At 36.8% G+C, this 18,657-nt stretch overlaps 1 protein-coding gene across 1 annotated transcript in view; it reads right to left on the reverse strand.

The window, feature by feature from the left end:
* The window catches only part of ERCC6 (ERCC excision repair 6, chromatin remodeling factor), an 83,011-nt gene that overhangs the window by 38,164 nt on the left and 26,190 nt on the right, over positions 1 to 18,657 (reverse strand). The window contains exons 7-9 of the mRNA XM_081268501.1: positions 13,506 to 13,634; positions 8,642 to 8,800; positions 1,960 to 2,095 (exon numbers count right to left, since the gene is read on the reverse strand). Of these exons, the coding sequence (XP_081124627.1) occupies positions 1,960 to 2,095; positions 8,642 to 8,800; positions 13,506 to 13,634 (424 nt within the window). The remainder of the gene's footprint in view (positions 1 to 1,959; positions 2,096 to 8,641; positions 8,801 to 13,505; positions 13,635 to 18,657) is intronic.

The following is an 18,657-nucleotide window of genomic DNA, read 5'->3' on the forward strand; positions in this document are numbered from 1 at the left end:
GTTCAATGTCAATTCTCTTTCCATTAATGAGTCAATGTAGGTGGTTTACAGGAAGGTAGTTCTTCAGGTTATAATTATAGAGGGACTGTAGGTAAGCACAATCCAGGTGAAAGTTTGAAGTACATGTACTTTGCTAACCCAAAAGAAAATAAAAGGATAAAGAAGAAACATATGAAAAAAAATGCCTTTATAAGACAAAGATTTACTAATGAATCCTGCTACAGAATTTTATAGCACAAAACATTAAGGATGTCAACAGATAATGGAAATGAAAACAAGAATCATAAAGTTTTGAATGGGTGATAACAGGATAGTTGTAACAAGTGAAAGTCTGGCTAGCAAACAACTTAAACTTAGTATTTTCACTTTCTTTTAAAACACAGCATTTACTCACTGTCATTAATTATCTTAACTCTGTTTTCCATTATCTTTTAAATTATGGTCAAAATCTGTTGATTTAACAGTAACAGCTAGTATAAACAAGATTCCACCTCACCTTATTCAGTTACCAAATCAGATATTCTTGATTAATTTCTATCAAAGTTCTGCTCATATATGATTGTGAACATATAAGAATTTAAAGGGAAATGGGAAAAATTAGGGAGCCACTGGAGTTCGTCAGTCAGTGAGCCAAACGTCCATGGCCCTTACAGCTGGCACTGCTTTCCTAGGGTGAAGGAGAGCTCACTTCAGAAGAGTTCAGAAGATTCAGGAAAGGCAGAATTCATTTAAAAAAAAAAAACAAAACAAAAAACTCCCACTTCTTATCAGTAACGTAACTGGCAAAACCAACAGTGAAACTGATTATTATTTATTCAGCAAATGCTTATAGGGCAACTGGAATGCAAAATGAGACACAGTGTTATCTATTGAGTTCACAGTTTAGATAGTGAGAAGGAAGGGAAAAAAAGCATAGCACAATGTTTCTATAATGCTAGCCATAGGAGCAGAGATAAACCTCCTTTTTGATAATGCAGCTAGTAACAGAACTACAAATAAGGGAGGAAATACAACTCTTAATACATGATGATACAGGATTCAGGAAACAAAAAGTAACAAACTAAAAAAGAATACTTGTAAAAATCGCAAATTGTCAAGCTGCTTTTATTCATCAAAAACATGTTTTAAAAGTACATTAATAGGAGCTGGGGTTGTGGTTCAGTGGTAGAGAGCTCATCTGGCACATGTGAGGCTCTGGGTTCAATCCTCAGCACCACAAAAATTAATAAATAAAATAAAGATATTGTGTCCAACTACAACTAAAAAAAGTATATTAAAAATAAGCACATTAAGAAATGGATTTACCAATTAAGGTCAAATATCCCTTATCCAAAATGCTTATTTCAGATTTAGAAATTTTTCAGATTTGAGAATGTCTGCATATATACATGAGATATTTGGGGGTTGAGACCCAAGTCTAAAGACAAAATTAATTTGTTTCATATACACCTTATACATATAGTCTGATGTAATTTTATACAATATTTTTAGTCCACCTACATTTTGACTGCGTCCTGTCACATGAAGTCAGGTGTGAATTTTCCAGTTTTGGTGTTATATTGGTGCTCAAAAGCTCCACATTTTGAAGCATCTCAGATATTGGATTAGGAATGTTCAACCTGTATTCACTTTCCTAAAACTGTTTAAAGCTGATAATGCCCAAAGTCTCTGCAGTGAGCCATCATTTAAGCCACATACTATCAGGCTTATGGTACTAGTTTGTGCTGATTTGTGTTTTGCTGGACAATGTACATATCCCGGCACCACTACAGACGTTAGAACAATAAGTACATATTCATAATCACTGAGTTTTGCATTGTCAGTAATTATAAAATAATTTTAAATGCTTGAAAGATACAGGAATATATATTTGAGAAATACATGGTTCAAAGAAAAAACAAATATGTAATGGAGGGCTTTAAAACAAAACAAAAAAGTACTGAAGTATTATAGCATTACCTTTTTGTGGGAACAGGAGCCAGTTTCATGTAGAACTGCCACTCTGAATGGAGGCCACCACGTGTGGAATTCTTTGACCCACTGATGCATCACTGTGGTTGGACAGACAAGTATAGTGGGACCCAACCCCTCGAACCTGCACCCAAATGTCCAAGAAGAAAACACAACCATGAAAGCCTGCACATAGTGTGATCAACTGCTAAAGACAAAAACCCTTAACAGTACAAAAAAGAAAATGCAAGCTGTGGAAGTTTCTTGATATTAAAAACTCAGTGAGGTTATGACTCAGTAAGTAAAATCTGAGTCCAACAATCATCAGTGGATGCAGGAATTAAGAGAAAACACCAAATAATATTAAAAGTTAACATCTATAGTAAAGGAAAGCTGAATAATATTATATAACAAAAATACTTTTCTCTTCCTTTCTATTCCACATTAGTGAAATTATATAAGTGAACACAATAGCATCTTAAATTTGGAGCTTTACATCTACCAAAATTTTTAGCCCACAGAATTTCAATATATCTTTACCATCCTGGGACAAGCAGGACAGAACTAGTGGCTTGGAAGGCTGGTGTGCCCAGAGCAACATCAACCACCAGGAAACGGAGAACTGCTTTGAAGTGAGTCTATTACTTGCTATGGCCTGCTCTCAGTCCACCATATGGCAACACCTGGAGAAGCAGCCAGTGACTGTTCTCCCCAGGAAAGGCTATATGGTAGACTGTACACTGATACCACTGTGTGGAAAGCAGCTGAGCAGCACACGACAAGCAAGAGCCTTATGAGCAGTCACCCAGGGGCCCAGCAATCCCAATACAAACATTTAGTACTAGAACACACACTTTAGTGTTATTTATACTACAGAAAAAGCAGAGGCAACCTAAAAGTTCAAAAAGAAAGTGTTGAATGAACTATCTCATGTCTTTTGCACAGCACAGGTTAGTAGTTAGGAACGCTGCCTGGGTCTGAACCTCAGCTCTACTTGCACTAAGCTGTCATCTTGGGCACATTAATTAACCTCTCTGAACCTCACTTATCTTCAGATGGGACCAATGGCAGTACTGATCATTGGTTACTAAGAAGATTAAATCAGTTAACATGTGTAGTTATAAGAGTTTGTTAAGACAGAATATCATATAACCATTAAAATAGTTTTTGAAGAATGTTTAATAACCTGGAAAATGTTCATAATAAATTCTTATAAAACAAAATCATTTATGGAATCACCCCAATTTTTTGACATACAGGTAGCCAGGAGACTGGTGGTGGCCACTATGTCAATGTCCTCCTCTTCTCTCTCCTTCCTAGCAGAACTACAGTTTGGGTAAATGCCAATCCCCCCACATACACACACACACCTCCCACAGACATGTTCTCTATGAAGCTGGAATTCTGTTCCTCTAAAGCCATTCAATGCACAGCGCATCCCAGCAACTCTCACAGGTCCACAGAACTGGCCTAGTATGACTGTCCAATTTAGGGAGGAAGGACTTACATAAACTCCAGCTTGGGGGAGACTTTTCTCTCTCAGTTTATCCTGCTACATGTACAGCCCAATAGCAGGTGGCCAAGTACTAGTTAATGCTTGAAGTACAAGTTAAAACCAACCACATCAATTTCATGCACACCAGGGTCACACTCAGCTCAAGCTCCAAGAGACTGATCAAGGCCCCAGGCCCTGGATGCCACCTGGCCTGACTCCCTCTCATCTGAAACAGTCACATCTTAAACTGCCCTATCCCTCTCCTCCCTCTTTCTGCCTGTGTGAAGCAAAATGCACTTGAATTACTCCACAGTACACAAATTTCCTCTGAGATATCCCTAATCCCCACAGCTTCTTTCTTTCCTTAATTCTAAACTATCCTGCACTAGATATCTAACTGCTGATGCGGATGTCCCCACTGCAGCATACATCAAAAGCCCCCTTCACCCCAGTTTCCCTGTCCAGTGGACAGAGAACATCCACCATTCTCCAGGGCCTATTCTGAAGACCAGGCCTTATCCCTTAATCAGCCTTTTTGTACTCCAGCAGAAGCAACCAAACTCCCAATATTTCCACCTCCTAAATTCCTCTCCAAGTTCTCATGTCCCTCACTCCATACTGTCATAGTTCTATATATTGTCACAGTTCTAGCCACCATCATCTTTCATCTGAGTTATGGCACCTTCCAACATGATCCTTTCTCAGAGCAAAATCTGAATGTCTCATACCCCCAGTTCAAAGCCTCCAATAGCTGCCACTGCTTGTGGGACAAAGTGCACACCTTGGTCTAGCCTGTAAGACCAGGAGAATCTCATCTCTGCTCACCCTTACAGCCTCACCTCTCTCACTGTCATCACCCTAATACCTGCCCACATGGCCAGCACCTTGCCAGCCTGAACTGTCCTCAGTTCCTACAAAGTGCATTCTGCTGACCTTTCAACTCTCACTTGCTTTTTACCCTCCACTTCCTCCCAGCTACCTTCTACTCATCTCAAGACCTCAGTTTCCTCCATAGAGACTTCCCTGTCTCGTTCTCTCCAGACATGTTGAGGACCCTTCCTTAGAGCACCTATGCTAGTTAGGACCCCACTGTGATCCTTTCATAATAGTGTTACCCCTCCTGAGCTTCTTGAGACTATGGATAACCTCTTCTTCAAATGATCTCAAATTGGCATTATTACATGAAAACACTTTTTAAATACTGGAAGAAAATATGGTCAAAGTATTCAGAGATTACTTCCAAGTTGGGGGATCATGATTGATTTTTTGACTCCTGAACGGAAATTTTTTTTATAAATAGAGTAAACCACACGGTGCTTAAAATATTCAACATCATCTTCTACGCAAATGAAAACTGGTGATTCTAACAGAAAAATGAGACTTTGGGCCAAGCCCTAACTTTAAGGAGGCTTACCCTATACTCCAACATGACAAAATGCCTCTGTCTGCTTATGAATACTCCCACCTCCTGCTATGTATCATTACTGCCCCTGGCTCTCAGAGTCAGAGCAGAAGAAGCCAGAGGTCACAATAGACTCAACACTTCCTAGAGAATGTCCTCAGACTATTCAAGCTGAGATCTTCACCAATGGCAGGGCCCTGACAGATGCCCCTCAAGCTCCCTGGGGAGAATGGGACTCTGCCCTGGCCCCTGGCTCCTGGCCCCTGGCCCCTTCCAAAACGGCATTCCTTTTTAAAAGGATTAAAAGCACAAGCTTCTTTATATCCTCCAAGGGTCATAAAAGAGAATTATCATCAATATGCACTTAGCAGGGATTAGGGAACAACCAATCAAAGGCTGTTTAAAATATTTAAAAACAAGCTCACATTCAAATAAGCATGAATTCATACATATGGCTTTTTAGGTTGTAAACCATTTTTTTTCTTCTCTTTATAACACACCTTCTGCAAACTGCTACACTGATGACTCACACTTTTTCATTTAAGGCAACTATTTTCTTCGGCTTTACATCTATCTGACATTATTATACCCTTTAATTTCTGCCATTCTCCCCACCTCCCTCATTAAAATAGGGAGATTTTCACACTGAGTTGAAATCTCAGAGCTGAGGCAGATTGTTCCTGGACCACAGAATGGGCAATCAAACCCATTAACAATCACAACAACTGAACCACCCTTTCCAACCTCAATATCAATGAGATGAGCCTAAGAAATGGCTAAATGTACTAGAGTGATTAGCATCAATTACCAAACAGACTCCAGTTCCTTTTATCTTTAATCATCATTGATTACCTAATGAATTTGGTACGTCAACAGTTTCATGGTCAAATATTTAAATCATAAGGTTGGAAACCTGCTAGTCATAGCCAGGAATTACAAAGTACAATAAAAAGTTTAATAACTTTTTTGGGTGTTCATTCTTAATTAGAAATTAACTAAATGATAACCAAGACATTAAAGTACTAACTTAAGTTTGAAAGGTAAATAATTTTATTTCCTCTCCATCATAACATTCAGGGGCCCATCATTATAATAAAAATGGCAAGGTGAAAAGAATGCAGTATATCCATTATAAACCAGAAATAAAACAACTGGTTTAGATTTTTATTAACCACATGTAATATGTTTCTCCCTCTTCTAAAAACAAACAGGCATACAATACGCATTTTAAAAACACCCAACAACAAACCAAATTTCTTTTACTATGAAGTTTCTTGGTATCACATAACTTTTCATGTTCCAGTGTTCATGAACCTTAAAATTGCAACACTAAGACCATCTCAAATTTGGCCCCCAACATCTTCTGCTGCAAGAATTCAGGAAAAAAACGTACATAGCCAATGAAGCAATGCCAGCTCATGCATAACTTCATTTGACCTCAAGGGCTGATGATTTTTCTTTAGGACACAAGCAAAGAGGAGGACTCTTAAGTTCACCTAGTTTCAGGAGAGGAAATGTTTTAAAAATGTTAACCGATGTGATTCTGCAAATTGTATTTGGGGTAAAAATGGGAGTTCAAAACCCAATTGAGTCAAATGTATGAAAGAGGATATATCATGAGCTCTGTAATGTTTTGATTAATCAATAAAAAAAAAAAAAAAAAAGAAAAAAAAATGTTAACCAATTTGCCTGGGCATGTGAAGTGGAGGGGAACCAAGCTCCTCAGTACACCTCTATATGTAAAGACCCTAGTTGTTTGGCTGATATATTACAGCATTCTCAGAAGCCACTTCCACCAATACTATTTTAATAAAGATGATCTGGGCACTAGTCCAATATGCTGCACTATTTCATTATGAAGAAGAGGTTATGGGCATTGATAGTTAATTGATTACAGATGATGCTCATTATTAGTCCTGACTTCCACTCCTAGTAGGATTGTCACCACTCAAGAGAACATGTTTTAATTTTTAGATTAAAACTACACTGCAGGGATAACTTTAGGATTCCTAGGCCCAGAGTATTAGACTCCATACAAATTTCATAACAGCAAAGGAAGGGAAGGGAAGGAAAGAGGTGGGAAATTAGAAAATCCCAAAAATCATTTAAGGAAAGACAATCCTACAAACCATCTGGGGCAACTTGGGACATTCTAGTTACCTAAACAACAGAAACAAAACAAAAAAACCAACAGAGAGGACAATCAAAGAACTTATTTGTGGGCTGGGGACATAGCTCAGTTGGTTAGAATGCTTGCCTCACATGAACAAGGCCCTGGGTTCAATTCCCAGCACCACCAAAAAAAATGTGGGGGGCTTATTTAAACAAAATCATTTTTTAAATGCTAAACTAATCACAGTCATAAATAAGAAAACCCTATATGCCCATATTCAACTTTGAGTTTTCCCTTGGGTTGAAATGTTTTTACATATTTCCAGACAAAACATATCAGAATTCTAACATTTGAGAAAATCCTCTGCTTCAATACAACTTCCTTATAATGACATTGACAAAATATTTAGCATTTAAAACTCTCTAAATGTTTTCCCTCCTCTTGCATCCATATAAATACAATGGGAACTTCCAATTTTTTTTTAAACTTCAAACATTCCTCAAAAGAAATACTGATCTGCTAACTGAATGAAAGAACAAGAAATAAAAGCAAAATGCCAAACTCTGAAGACTAAAAATAACAGTTTTTACTCAATAGCTCACAGTCAGTATTTGACTCTCTATTAAACATTTCTCTGCTGACACACTGAAGTGAAGGACAGTAACTTTCTGCAATTGCTGATTTCAGGCACACAGACACTGTTTTAAAGGCATTTCCAAATCATATGTTGGGAGTACCTGAGATTCCTAGGTCACAACCATCTCTCACTCATTAGATAAGTCTACCAAAACATAGGAGCTCTTGGATTTCTGGGTTCAAGATTAAACATCCTATATAACTTACCTGAAATATTTTTACTAATACAGACTTCCATAAGCCAATTTACAACTTAAATATGGAAATGTACTCAAGTCCTTTACCTCAAGATCAGGTATTTCAGTCCTACCATACTGAACAATAAAATACATATTATTTTAGAATACTAAAAAGTTTATTCACATTTTTAAGGACAATAAAAATTAAAATCTACACAGTCTTTTTGGCCTTGGCCTTAGAATGTATATGAAATCATAAAGACCGGGAGGGGAGCCACAAGGGGAGCACAGTGAGTAGACAAGTAACTTCATTCAAAAAGAAAAAGAGTGCTTTCTATAAATGCTATCACAAGCACTGACTATAAAGGAAATTAGGGAGAATGGCTTCTTCAAAGCTCCAACTTTCCCCATGAATAGACTTTGTGCTTACTGTAATGCTCACCTGGTCTTCTGCCAGAACAAATATTTTAATGCAAAATTTAATAAATGGAACTAAAGGTATTATGTCTAATTTAAAATTCCATATTGTGTAAACTATTGATATTAACATAATTGAGTTTGTAAACAATCCATTTGCAGGAGCTAACCTTAGACATTGTATTGACCCAAAATATCTAGTGGGGCTCATCTGCAAAATGAAGCATCAATGCCTGGAATTCATTAAAAGTGTTACATGTTTAATTTCTCCTGCCCTACAGCTCCATTGTCTCGTAAAATTTTTCCTTTGATGTCCCCCACTAAAAGAATTAAAGGAATATTGTAATTGAAATGTCATCAATAATTCACAAGACCCTCCTCCACAGCAATACATCTGATGAAATATTAATTGAGCTCCACAGACTGACAGTCTGCAGAGGAGCACTTGCCTGTAATTTGAACCACGAGTCCTGATCTTGCTGTAGCTCAGACCTGCCAAGAAGGCAATTATCTGGATGGTCTTGCCCAATCCCATTTCATCTCCCAGAATTCCTCCTGCCTGCTGGCAGTGCAATTCCCACAGCCACCTAACACCTGTCTGCTGGTACCTACAACAAAAAACACCAACAAGAAAAGAGAAAACGGCAAATGGTAGATAATACGGATCATAACAGAAAGTACTCATGAATTAATCATTTGGCTAGGTTCTAGTACCAGTCAGAGAAAGAGGCTGGATGTGTGTTTTACATGAGTATTATATTTATAAGGTCATACATTTTTGATCACCTAGGCATAAAATCACAAATTTTTCTTTACAGAACATTAACACATTTCTAATTAAACTGATAGATAGGGTAATTAGGGACTATTTCATTTCTTTTTCAACATTAGGAGTAGCTTAGTAAACAAGCATAAACTTATTATCTTTTATTCACTCTCTAGGAAAAAAAATTCCAAATATTTTTAGTCTAAAAGTTTCATACTTTTTTGTATGAGGCAATATGTTTGTTTTTTCAATCTGAATAGCATTAAGAAAGCAAAACAGATAACACCACAATTTATAACTTATACAATTGTCAAGTAACTTGATAATCACATTATCTTTTTTTAGGAAAAATTAAATTTTAAGGCAATGAACAAGTCTGAATAATAGGGTTGCTCTCAAAATTAGTACATAACAGATGACTCTGCTGTACCACTAGCAGATACAAAAAAGAAAGTTTAAAGACTCAATAATACAAAAGTTCTTTTTAATATTTTAAAATAGAAATTGATTCAGGGATTTTTATCATAAGGACAAAAAGATTAGAGCTATTAAAATTTTAAATAAGAAAAACAGGTCAAAGAGAAATAATATATCACTATCCCTCTAAAAAAAAAAAAACACAAAATATAGGAGTTGGTATTTTCTTATCTCCACTAATGGAACAGTCAGTCTATAAATCCAAAACTGAAGTTTTTTTTTTTTAAAGGAATAATGCAAAACCATTTTTATGAAAGACTTAACATCACTCAATAATATGAAGATTTTATGACATGTTTAAAAATCTAAAATAAAAACTACTTTTTTCCAAAGAAGATACCAAGTCTAATGAGCTACCCACCTTAGAAGAAGATGGCATTACTCTTGTTGTTTTACTGTCCCAATATTTACTATTTGGTATCTGGTATATCTAACTAAAATCTCACTTAGACCTCAGTTCTTATTGAGCTGATTTTATTTAACCTCTTTCTAGTAATTAACTTTCCCCCCGTATTCTGCAGATCAATCTAGAAGTGTTCCTCTAGCTGTTACCATTACCTACAATGTAACGAATGCTTTTGAGAACTTTACTACTTTAGTTTTCTAATTATAAAATACACACTGGATATGCACTTTGGAGAAGAGGGTTAAAAATCAAAACATAATGGTCTAGTATGTGTATAAGATCATTTAATTCAGAAAGAACATGTTCCATAAATATGTTGGATGTAAACAGAGAATAATTAGTCTATTGCCGGGGAGGCACTAGGCCTGGTGGTTTGGACACAGAATCACAAATAACCTGCATAGAGGCAGTTATCAGTACATTTTTAATTAGGAAACAAAGGCTCAGAGTGGTTAAGTAACTTGTCACACTCAACCAGTTTCCAGAATCACTGAATTTTAGCCAACTGACCTCCTCTTAACTAAGGTACTATGGGAGCAGCTCCTCAGGGCAGGAATCAGAATCTCCCCACTGGCATACTACCTATACTACCTCCACCCAACACAGGGCCAACACCTCTCTTTATCTGGGGCCTAAACATAATAAAAGTGGGAAGAATCTGGAGAACAGAAACTGGGAAATTTTGATAAGGAATGGTAATCAGTATGGTATCCCAGAAGTAGTCTGGGAGGGAGCTAGAACACTGGATTCCACATGACCCTCGAAAGGCAATGTGCTGGTTGTTATCACATCCCCAACCTCATTTCCAAGAGCTCTCAAACAGCATGATTGTGTGTTTACAAGAAGATGGGTAGCACTAAAGAAATGACTTCAGGAAAAATCTGTAAGTCACATTTCCACATGGGAATCTCCAATAGGCTATTGCACAAAGATGGTACAGAGTAGCTCGTTCTTTACACCCACAGCACAGGTAGATCCTTGAAGTTGAAGGAAATTCACTCACACATGCACTATGGTCAGCAGGGGTGTATGCTGGGTGAGGAGTGAGGAGGCCTGGGCTCTGGTTCCAGCAAAGGTACTGACTGGTTTTATTGCTCTACTTTTCAAATAATAAATAGTGTAAAATACTATAAGACAATTACACAGTTGAGATGAAAACAGATTACAGAATCCAGTTTCAAAGCCTTTGAAAAGCATGAAAATTTTTCTTTAAAAAAGGTAAAGATTCTTATAAACTATTTAAAAATATTAACAATATTTTGGTACCATCTCCATGGTACCAAACATCACAAAATAACCACAAAAATTGGTGTACATTAGCACTGCCATATTAACTCAAGCCATTTTAGTTTGGCTAAAAGTAAGGTCAAAAGATAGAAGTTTGTCATGTGACTGCTAAATTATACAGATGAATGCATTTGCTGGGCAAACTTTCAAAACAGAAATTTAGAAGTTAGACATTATCTTGAAGAAAACAGCACTTAAGTGGATAACTCTACCTTCTGACTCCCTGGTGTACAACTATAGACCCTGTTAATTCAATTTCACAGAGCACAGTAAAAACGTATCTATAGTTTAAAATTAAATTGGCCTGGTAAAACTTAATCTTAAAAGAAAAATGGAGACTCCTATTAATCTTTTTATACAGTAGAAGAACAGGAACAGAAGTTTTAAAACACTTATAAAATACTTAAAATTCTGGTTTTGATAAACAATAAAACACTTTCTAAGAATGTATGTTTAAAACTAATTAAAAACACAAACATCATGCATTCAATATTTAATACAATAGGGTTAATAGTCAAAATATTGACTCTTAGTAAGTACAAACATTCTTAGTAAGCATAAGTTTGATTCTATTAATTGTGAAATTTCTTTGCTAGAAAACCTGACATTTATATAAAAATGCATATTCAAACTCGACTCCTCAGGTTATTTGCCAAATCACTTACTACACATGCAGAAGCATCCTGTCTTTGTTAAATCAATCGAATCTATAATGTGGGTATTCCTTTTGCTAGTACAACACTCATACTATTCCTTAATAAGCAATCAGTTTAGAGAAAATGAAAGAGTGGCCATTAAATGTTGCCTTTATTTACTTTCCCATGGTTGGTTTTCATTTGGGAGAAGCAATAAACAAAGCAGCCACCTCTCCAGGCTATGAAATGACTTCTCTGCAGAAATTACTAGAGATTCAAATTTTACCTGCAATTCTTCTCTGTTCAGTTATGGTCACCCAAGTGCATCAATTCTCCTATTCTAAGGACTCCTCTTTGCTCTGAGTGTAGTGAGATGAAATAACTACTCTTTACCTCTCCCCCAACCCTGCATAGAGAAATTAAAACCATAATAAAGGACTGAGGATGTAGCTCAGAGGTAGAGGACTCACCTGGTATGCCTGAAGCCCTGAATTCGATCCCCAGCCCAATACACATATCCCATGTATATATGGAGGGTGTGTGTGTGTGTGTGTGTGTGTGTGTATGTATATGTGTATACATGGACTCTTTGAAAGGAAATATAAAGAACATGCTATATTTTATATATATATATTTTAGTTGTAGTTGGATACAACTCCTTTACTTATTTGTTTGTTTATTTTTATGTAGTGCTGATGATTAAACCCAGGGCTTCACACATGCTTAGGTAAGCGCTCTACCACTGAACCACAACCCCAGCCCAAAGAGCATGCTATTTTTAAGCAGACATTTTCCACAAGTTTAGGGCATGGCTGATGCCTGAATCTATAAAGGACATCAAACTTAATCATCTCACAGAAAGAAATTTGCATCCTGCTACCAACTATGAATTGATAGGAAAAACAGAGAAAGAAGCTATTTAATGGTTTAATTTCCTATATGCACCTAAGAAGCCTTCCTAAGCATCTTGTTAAGTAAATCCTAGGAGTGAGGAGATGGAAAATGTTCCTTACTATTTACATTTATCATGGGAGATGCCCAGCCTATAGACTCAAAGCATACATCTTATCAGGCAGCAGTTGTTCATCCCTAACACTCAGCCCTTTTACATAAGAAACAAGTCAGCCTCAAATAGCAACTTAATCCTCGAGGTGTTGCCTAAGTCTTCTCTTCTGACATTAGAATGACATCTACATAAAATATTTAGAAGTACATTTGGTCAACTCAAACGTATTATACCCTTAGGTATGATATAGGACACTCAGAAAATCATGTGAACATTTTTTTTTTTATCTCTACACAGAAGTTAAAAGGGGGGGGGGGGGGGACCCTTCCAGAGGTTTGATTTTAACATACAACTCTTGATATTGATTTTAGTATACAACTCTTTTTAAAATTAGTCTGAAGTAAGAATTAGTGGTTTGGTTCCTTAAAATTACTAAAAACAAAAAAATAATTCAATGGAGAGGTTTTTAAATATGTTGCTTTTAGTCTGCTGAGATAGATCTATATAGATTCATCAGTTTACAAACATACCCAATGAGCACTTTAGTCAATTTATTATCATCTAATTTTAATGAACAGCATGTGGCTAAAATTTCATTTGACAGTGTTTGTATTTGCAATAAATTGCTGCCAAGTACCTTAAGGGCCTACAGGTAACTAATGTGTAATTCCTAAAATATTAATTTGTACCCAATGGCTCAATGACAAATTTAAAGGACAAAACACATGGCACATACTTAAAGAGCTTTTTGAACAGAAAGCCTGGCACTTTGAAACCTTCATCAAATTCTGCATCACTTTCCTCAGAATCGTCTTCAAGTTTCAGACGTTTCTCTTTGTCTTGCAGTCTTAGTTTATTCCACCTCCTATTATGAAAATAAAAATTACATTTCCATTACTTTGGTTATATAAAAATAGGTAGTTCTAGATCACACGCTGGAAAAAAAAACGGCAAATTAGAACAGTATTTCCAGTTTCTGCTGCCATCATTACTCTTATTTTATTGATAGTCAAAGATGGAAAATAATTCTCTTTTTCTGCCTTCTCAATTTGATTCTTATTTGAAGTATTATAGCTGCCCTAGAAATATTCCTGTAAGGTCTCATTTCATTATCAAAACTACTCACTCCTCTCTGGCATACACTAAGGGAAAATTTCTAAAAATATGTAAACTTAGATCTAGAAAAGATTCAGAAAAATTTCAGTATAACAAATTATCTCCAAAACAGCAATACAGTATAACAACATTTTATTTATTTATAATTACTATTTCTGTACTAAAAATGATAGTCATTAGCATAAAACAACACAGTATCTTGGACATACAGCAACTTTTTAGTCATAACTGCTGTATCAGATACTCTAATAATTCACTTAACTGAAGTCTGTGGAAGCATTAACAAAACGGACTGATAATTATACCACTCAGAAAAAAAAAATGTGTTCATTGAATAAAATCTAAATTACAAATTATTTGCATTCATATAACTAAAATGGACTCTGACATTGTTTAAAAAAAAACCCACAGTAAATAGCCCCAGATTCTATTCACATTAAAATAAATTAATTTTTTCAGCATACATGCAACTGACATTCTGTTGGAATGTTGGAAAATGGTTGGAATGGAATAAAGTAATACAAATACATGCCTTCAAACTAAAAAATCTCACAGGAAGGGATGAGAACAGTAACATACAAAGAAGGCATTTATCTGCCACTGACTATGCAATAAAAATAGAGACTGACTGAGGGAAGGAAGAGAGAACTGAAAGGATTATATACTGCCCAGTGAGAGGTAGGGAATGTTTTCCAGGACACATTATAAACCCAGCATGGAGGCCAACTGCCAGAGAGATTGGCATTCCCATCCAGAGAGCTGCTGGTAGACCTCAAAGCACATCCATCCTTTGATAAATTCTTCCCTGGTTGAAAATTTCAACTCTTTAAAATAACACAAAGAAGGGCTAGCTGAAATTTACTTGTCATCAATAAGAAAGCACTAGTTGGTTATCTGAAACTGCACTACAGTAAGAGAACTTAGAAATAAGATCAATGAAGCACTATTGTTAATTTTGAGGACAGCAAACGGAAGAGGCAGGATATGACCAAGTCTAGGGAAATAGTTATCATACAATCATAAGGTTTAATATATGATGTTCTTTTTATATAAAAAACTTAATGTACTTAACTTTTAAAGGTAATCTCTCCCTTTCTTTTATTAGTATTTTTTTTTCCTTAAAAATTATTTCTGGCCAGGCACAGTGGCACCTGCCTGTAATCCCAGCAGCTCAGGAGGTTGAGGAAGGATGATCTTGAGTCGAAAGCCAGCCTCAGCAAATTAGCAAGGCCCTAAGCAACTCAGAGAGAGCCTGTCTCTAGTAAAATATAAAAAAGGGTTAAAGATGTGGCTCAATGGTTAAGTGCTCCTGGGTTCAATCCCCAGTACCAAAAAAAAAAAAAAAAAAAATTATTTCCATGCAATTGACAAACTGAAGTATCTCTATCTCTAAGTGGTTATGACAGTCTTTGCAATTCTTTTGAGTTTCGTGTTATTTATAAATTAGTTAAGTGCAATGGTTTTCAAGGGGGCAATTCTGCCCTTTTACCCTCAGAGATAATCTGATACACTTGGTTATTGTAAGTGTGAGATGACTAGGGGGACATCCTGCAGGTGGTGTCCAGATAAACATCCTACAACTCTCAGGCTCCTCACCTTTGCCAATTAAAAGTTATCTGGTCTCACATGCCAATAATGCCGAGGCTATGAAACCCTTAATATCAGAACTTAGAAACTAAAAAGACACACTTATTTTTTTCCTGGTGCACATATCAAAATTCTTGCTACTCATTCTCTGAAATTTAGCAATCAAACAGTTTCAGATAATGAGATAATTCCTCAGTACCCAACCTTACTATCAATTCAGTACCAAATATCTGCATAACAAAAAATACTTGTATTTAGAAAATTTGTGGATGATGTGAAATTGAAAGAATCGCAAAAACTATCAAAGCCACTTAAAAAGACTTCATTTTGCAATTTCTCAAAGATGACTTTACAGGAAGAGAAATGAAAACACAGGAGATACTGGCTTTAGAGAAGTTTGACACAAAAACAGCATTCAAATTTCCACACCAGAGTATCATGTATTAAACTTCACTGACAGATGACAGCTATTTCCTTGGACTTAACCAGTAAATCTTTGTGGCTGTTAAATTTCCCACCACATCATTCTGCACTGACAAGGTTTCACCTTCTACTCCTTCCTCTCTCTCACCCTCCTAAAATATACAGGCATCATGTCACCACAGAACTCAGTACCTAGGAAACCACATAAGCCACCACAGAAGTGATTGCAACCCAGTGCCTTCCGCTTCACAAAGACAAAAAGCACTGAACATTTATTAAGCTTGGCCAAAGGATGAGTAAAGGTGGTGGGGAAAAATCATTATGACCTATAAGTACCTGTAGCATTGTGAAGACAAATTGTCCCAGCAGAATCACATACACGTTACAGAGAAAATACCAGGTTGATAGAATCTCAGGCATATGTAGCTCAGGCAAAAGATTCTGTTAGCTACAGCAACGCTTCCTTGTTTCCTCGTGTGGCTTAGAGCTGACCATCTAAGGCATGCCCACAGAAGTGATGCAGCAAGGTGCTGGCCAAAAAGAGGGCTATACAGAATGTGGTACACCAGGGAGAGGTGGAGCTCATATCACCTGAATACAGACACAGAGAAGTTTTCCCCACCCTCGGTGCTATCAAGTATCTTAAAGATGCCCTCTTCAGCTTATTAACCAGGTTGTCCTGCAGCCTTGAGCTCAGCAAGCTATCTGACCATAAGAGGAAGCAGTGTTATGAATATGCATTATAGGCTAGACATGCAAAAGCACAGGCCCACAAAAGTCTGGGTGCACATTGGCTAGAATCAAATTCTGCTGCTATTAGCTCATTAACCCTCACCAAGTCAACCAATCTTGTTAGCACCTACGCTTCCTCCATCCTGTGATGGGGAGACCACCACTACCTATTTCACTGAGTTTGGGGAGGGTTAAACTAGGTGTCACATGCAAAGACTCAAAACAAAGCCTAAAATATAAGAAGAGCTTAATCAATTAAAATGGTACTACGTTCACTTACTTAAACTTGCTAAAATCCTCACTATAACCCTTCAGCTGGCACTATTACCACATTCACATAGAGAAAGAAACAGGCAATAGACAATGCAACAAAATATGCACATGACAACGCAATGCACCACAAATGTTTAATAGAACATGCATATTTGAATTAAAACTAGGATAACATCAAATGGGATGTTCAGTAAATTATTATGAATGTGATCACTATATATACGTAGATATTTGCCCTTCAGAAGACTATGGTACTTAAAAAATCTTGCCATGGGCTGACGATGTGGCTCAGTGGTTGAGTACATGCTTAGCTCTATATGTACAAGAACCTGGGTTCAATCCCCAGCTCCAAAAATAATTTTTTAAAAATTTCCATAAATTTGTAAACAATTTGCTGTCATGAAGTATGGTAGGTTACTATATGCTGTAACAAAGGCAGATGCAGACACAGAGTAACTTGAAATGGCTAGGGGCAGGTCAAAGTCAAGATCTATGCCTAAGTGAGCTGGAATCCAGACCATTAGGAATGGCTCCAAAATGTCTAAATTCTGTTACTTCAATAAATACACCAGCTAACTGAGAGAAAGCAGAAGGGGGCAGTAAATTATCCAATACTTACCTTTTTAGAAAAGAAATAACTTTTTCAAGTTCTCTATCCTCTCATTTAAAAAAATCCGCACATGTAATAGTCACAGCTGCAGCCACATAAAACGAAGTGGGCCTGGTGTTCCCTGGCAGGGTTTCTAACTCCTCACATGGCTGCCATGTTCAGCCCGCTATCAACTCCACTGGCAGCCACTTAGAAAAGAAGCCAGTAATAAACATAAACTTACAATTCCAATTAGATGCAGGCCCAGAAAACACTCCCTGGCTTGTCCACATTTGTGCAGGAATGAGACCCTGGTCCAGGTTGCAAGGTCTAGGGCTAATCCTGCAACAATGACCTGTAGATGCACCTCAGCCTAAAGCTAGTTCAACTGCATCAGAACCAGTGTAAAATGATGGGTCTCTCATCAATGGAACCCTAAGAATATACCAAGAGCAAGTTGCCACCATCTAAAGTTAATTTATTTTAGAATTTCCAGCATTCAAGAATGTTCACATAAGTAGAAAAACATGGCTAGCCACCATTATGCCATGTATTGTATGTGGCTTCCTCAACTCTGTCCACCTGCATATCTAGTACCATAATCAACATGCATATCCACCCATCTTTTGAACCTTTCAAATCCCTACCCAGAGCAGCACCTCTGATCCAAGTAAATGTTCCCTGACCAGGCAGAATTAACATCCTCTCTTCCAAGTCCCCTTTATAACTCCCACCAAGTATTAGCATATTGTGAAATCCGCATCTGGTCTCCCATTAGTCTTAAGACAGAGACTGACTTTGGCATTTTTATATTCTGAGAGACTAGCACAATGCTCTCCTCATGGCAAACACTGAATAAATGCCAAATTATTAAGTTCAGAATTGAGCTACAGATAAAAGACAAGCAGACAGAGGGGCATGGCTTGAAAACTGTCAAAGTAAGTCATCAGAAAGGGTTCTAGAAACTTCCTGTTTCATCTTATTTAGAAACTAACTCCCGCTCATCTTCTGCTTCTTCTACATGTGTGACTTCTGATGTCCTACACCTAACTCTATCTACTGAATAAACGTGGTTACAATCTATGATAAAGAATGACCCCTGGAAGAGAGTGACTGCAAAGAGAAAGAAATTCTTAATTTAGAATCTTGTAACCAAAAACAAACAAAA

This window comes from Spermophilus citellus, assembly GCF_964194105.1.
Source record: "Spermophilus citellus genome assembly, chromosome: 15".
Taxonomy (NCBI): domain Eukaryota; kingdom Metazoa; phylum Chordata; class Mammalia; order Rodentia; family Sciuridae; genus Spermophilus; species Spermophilus citellus.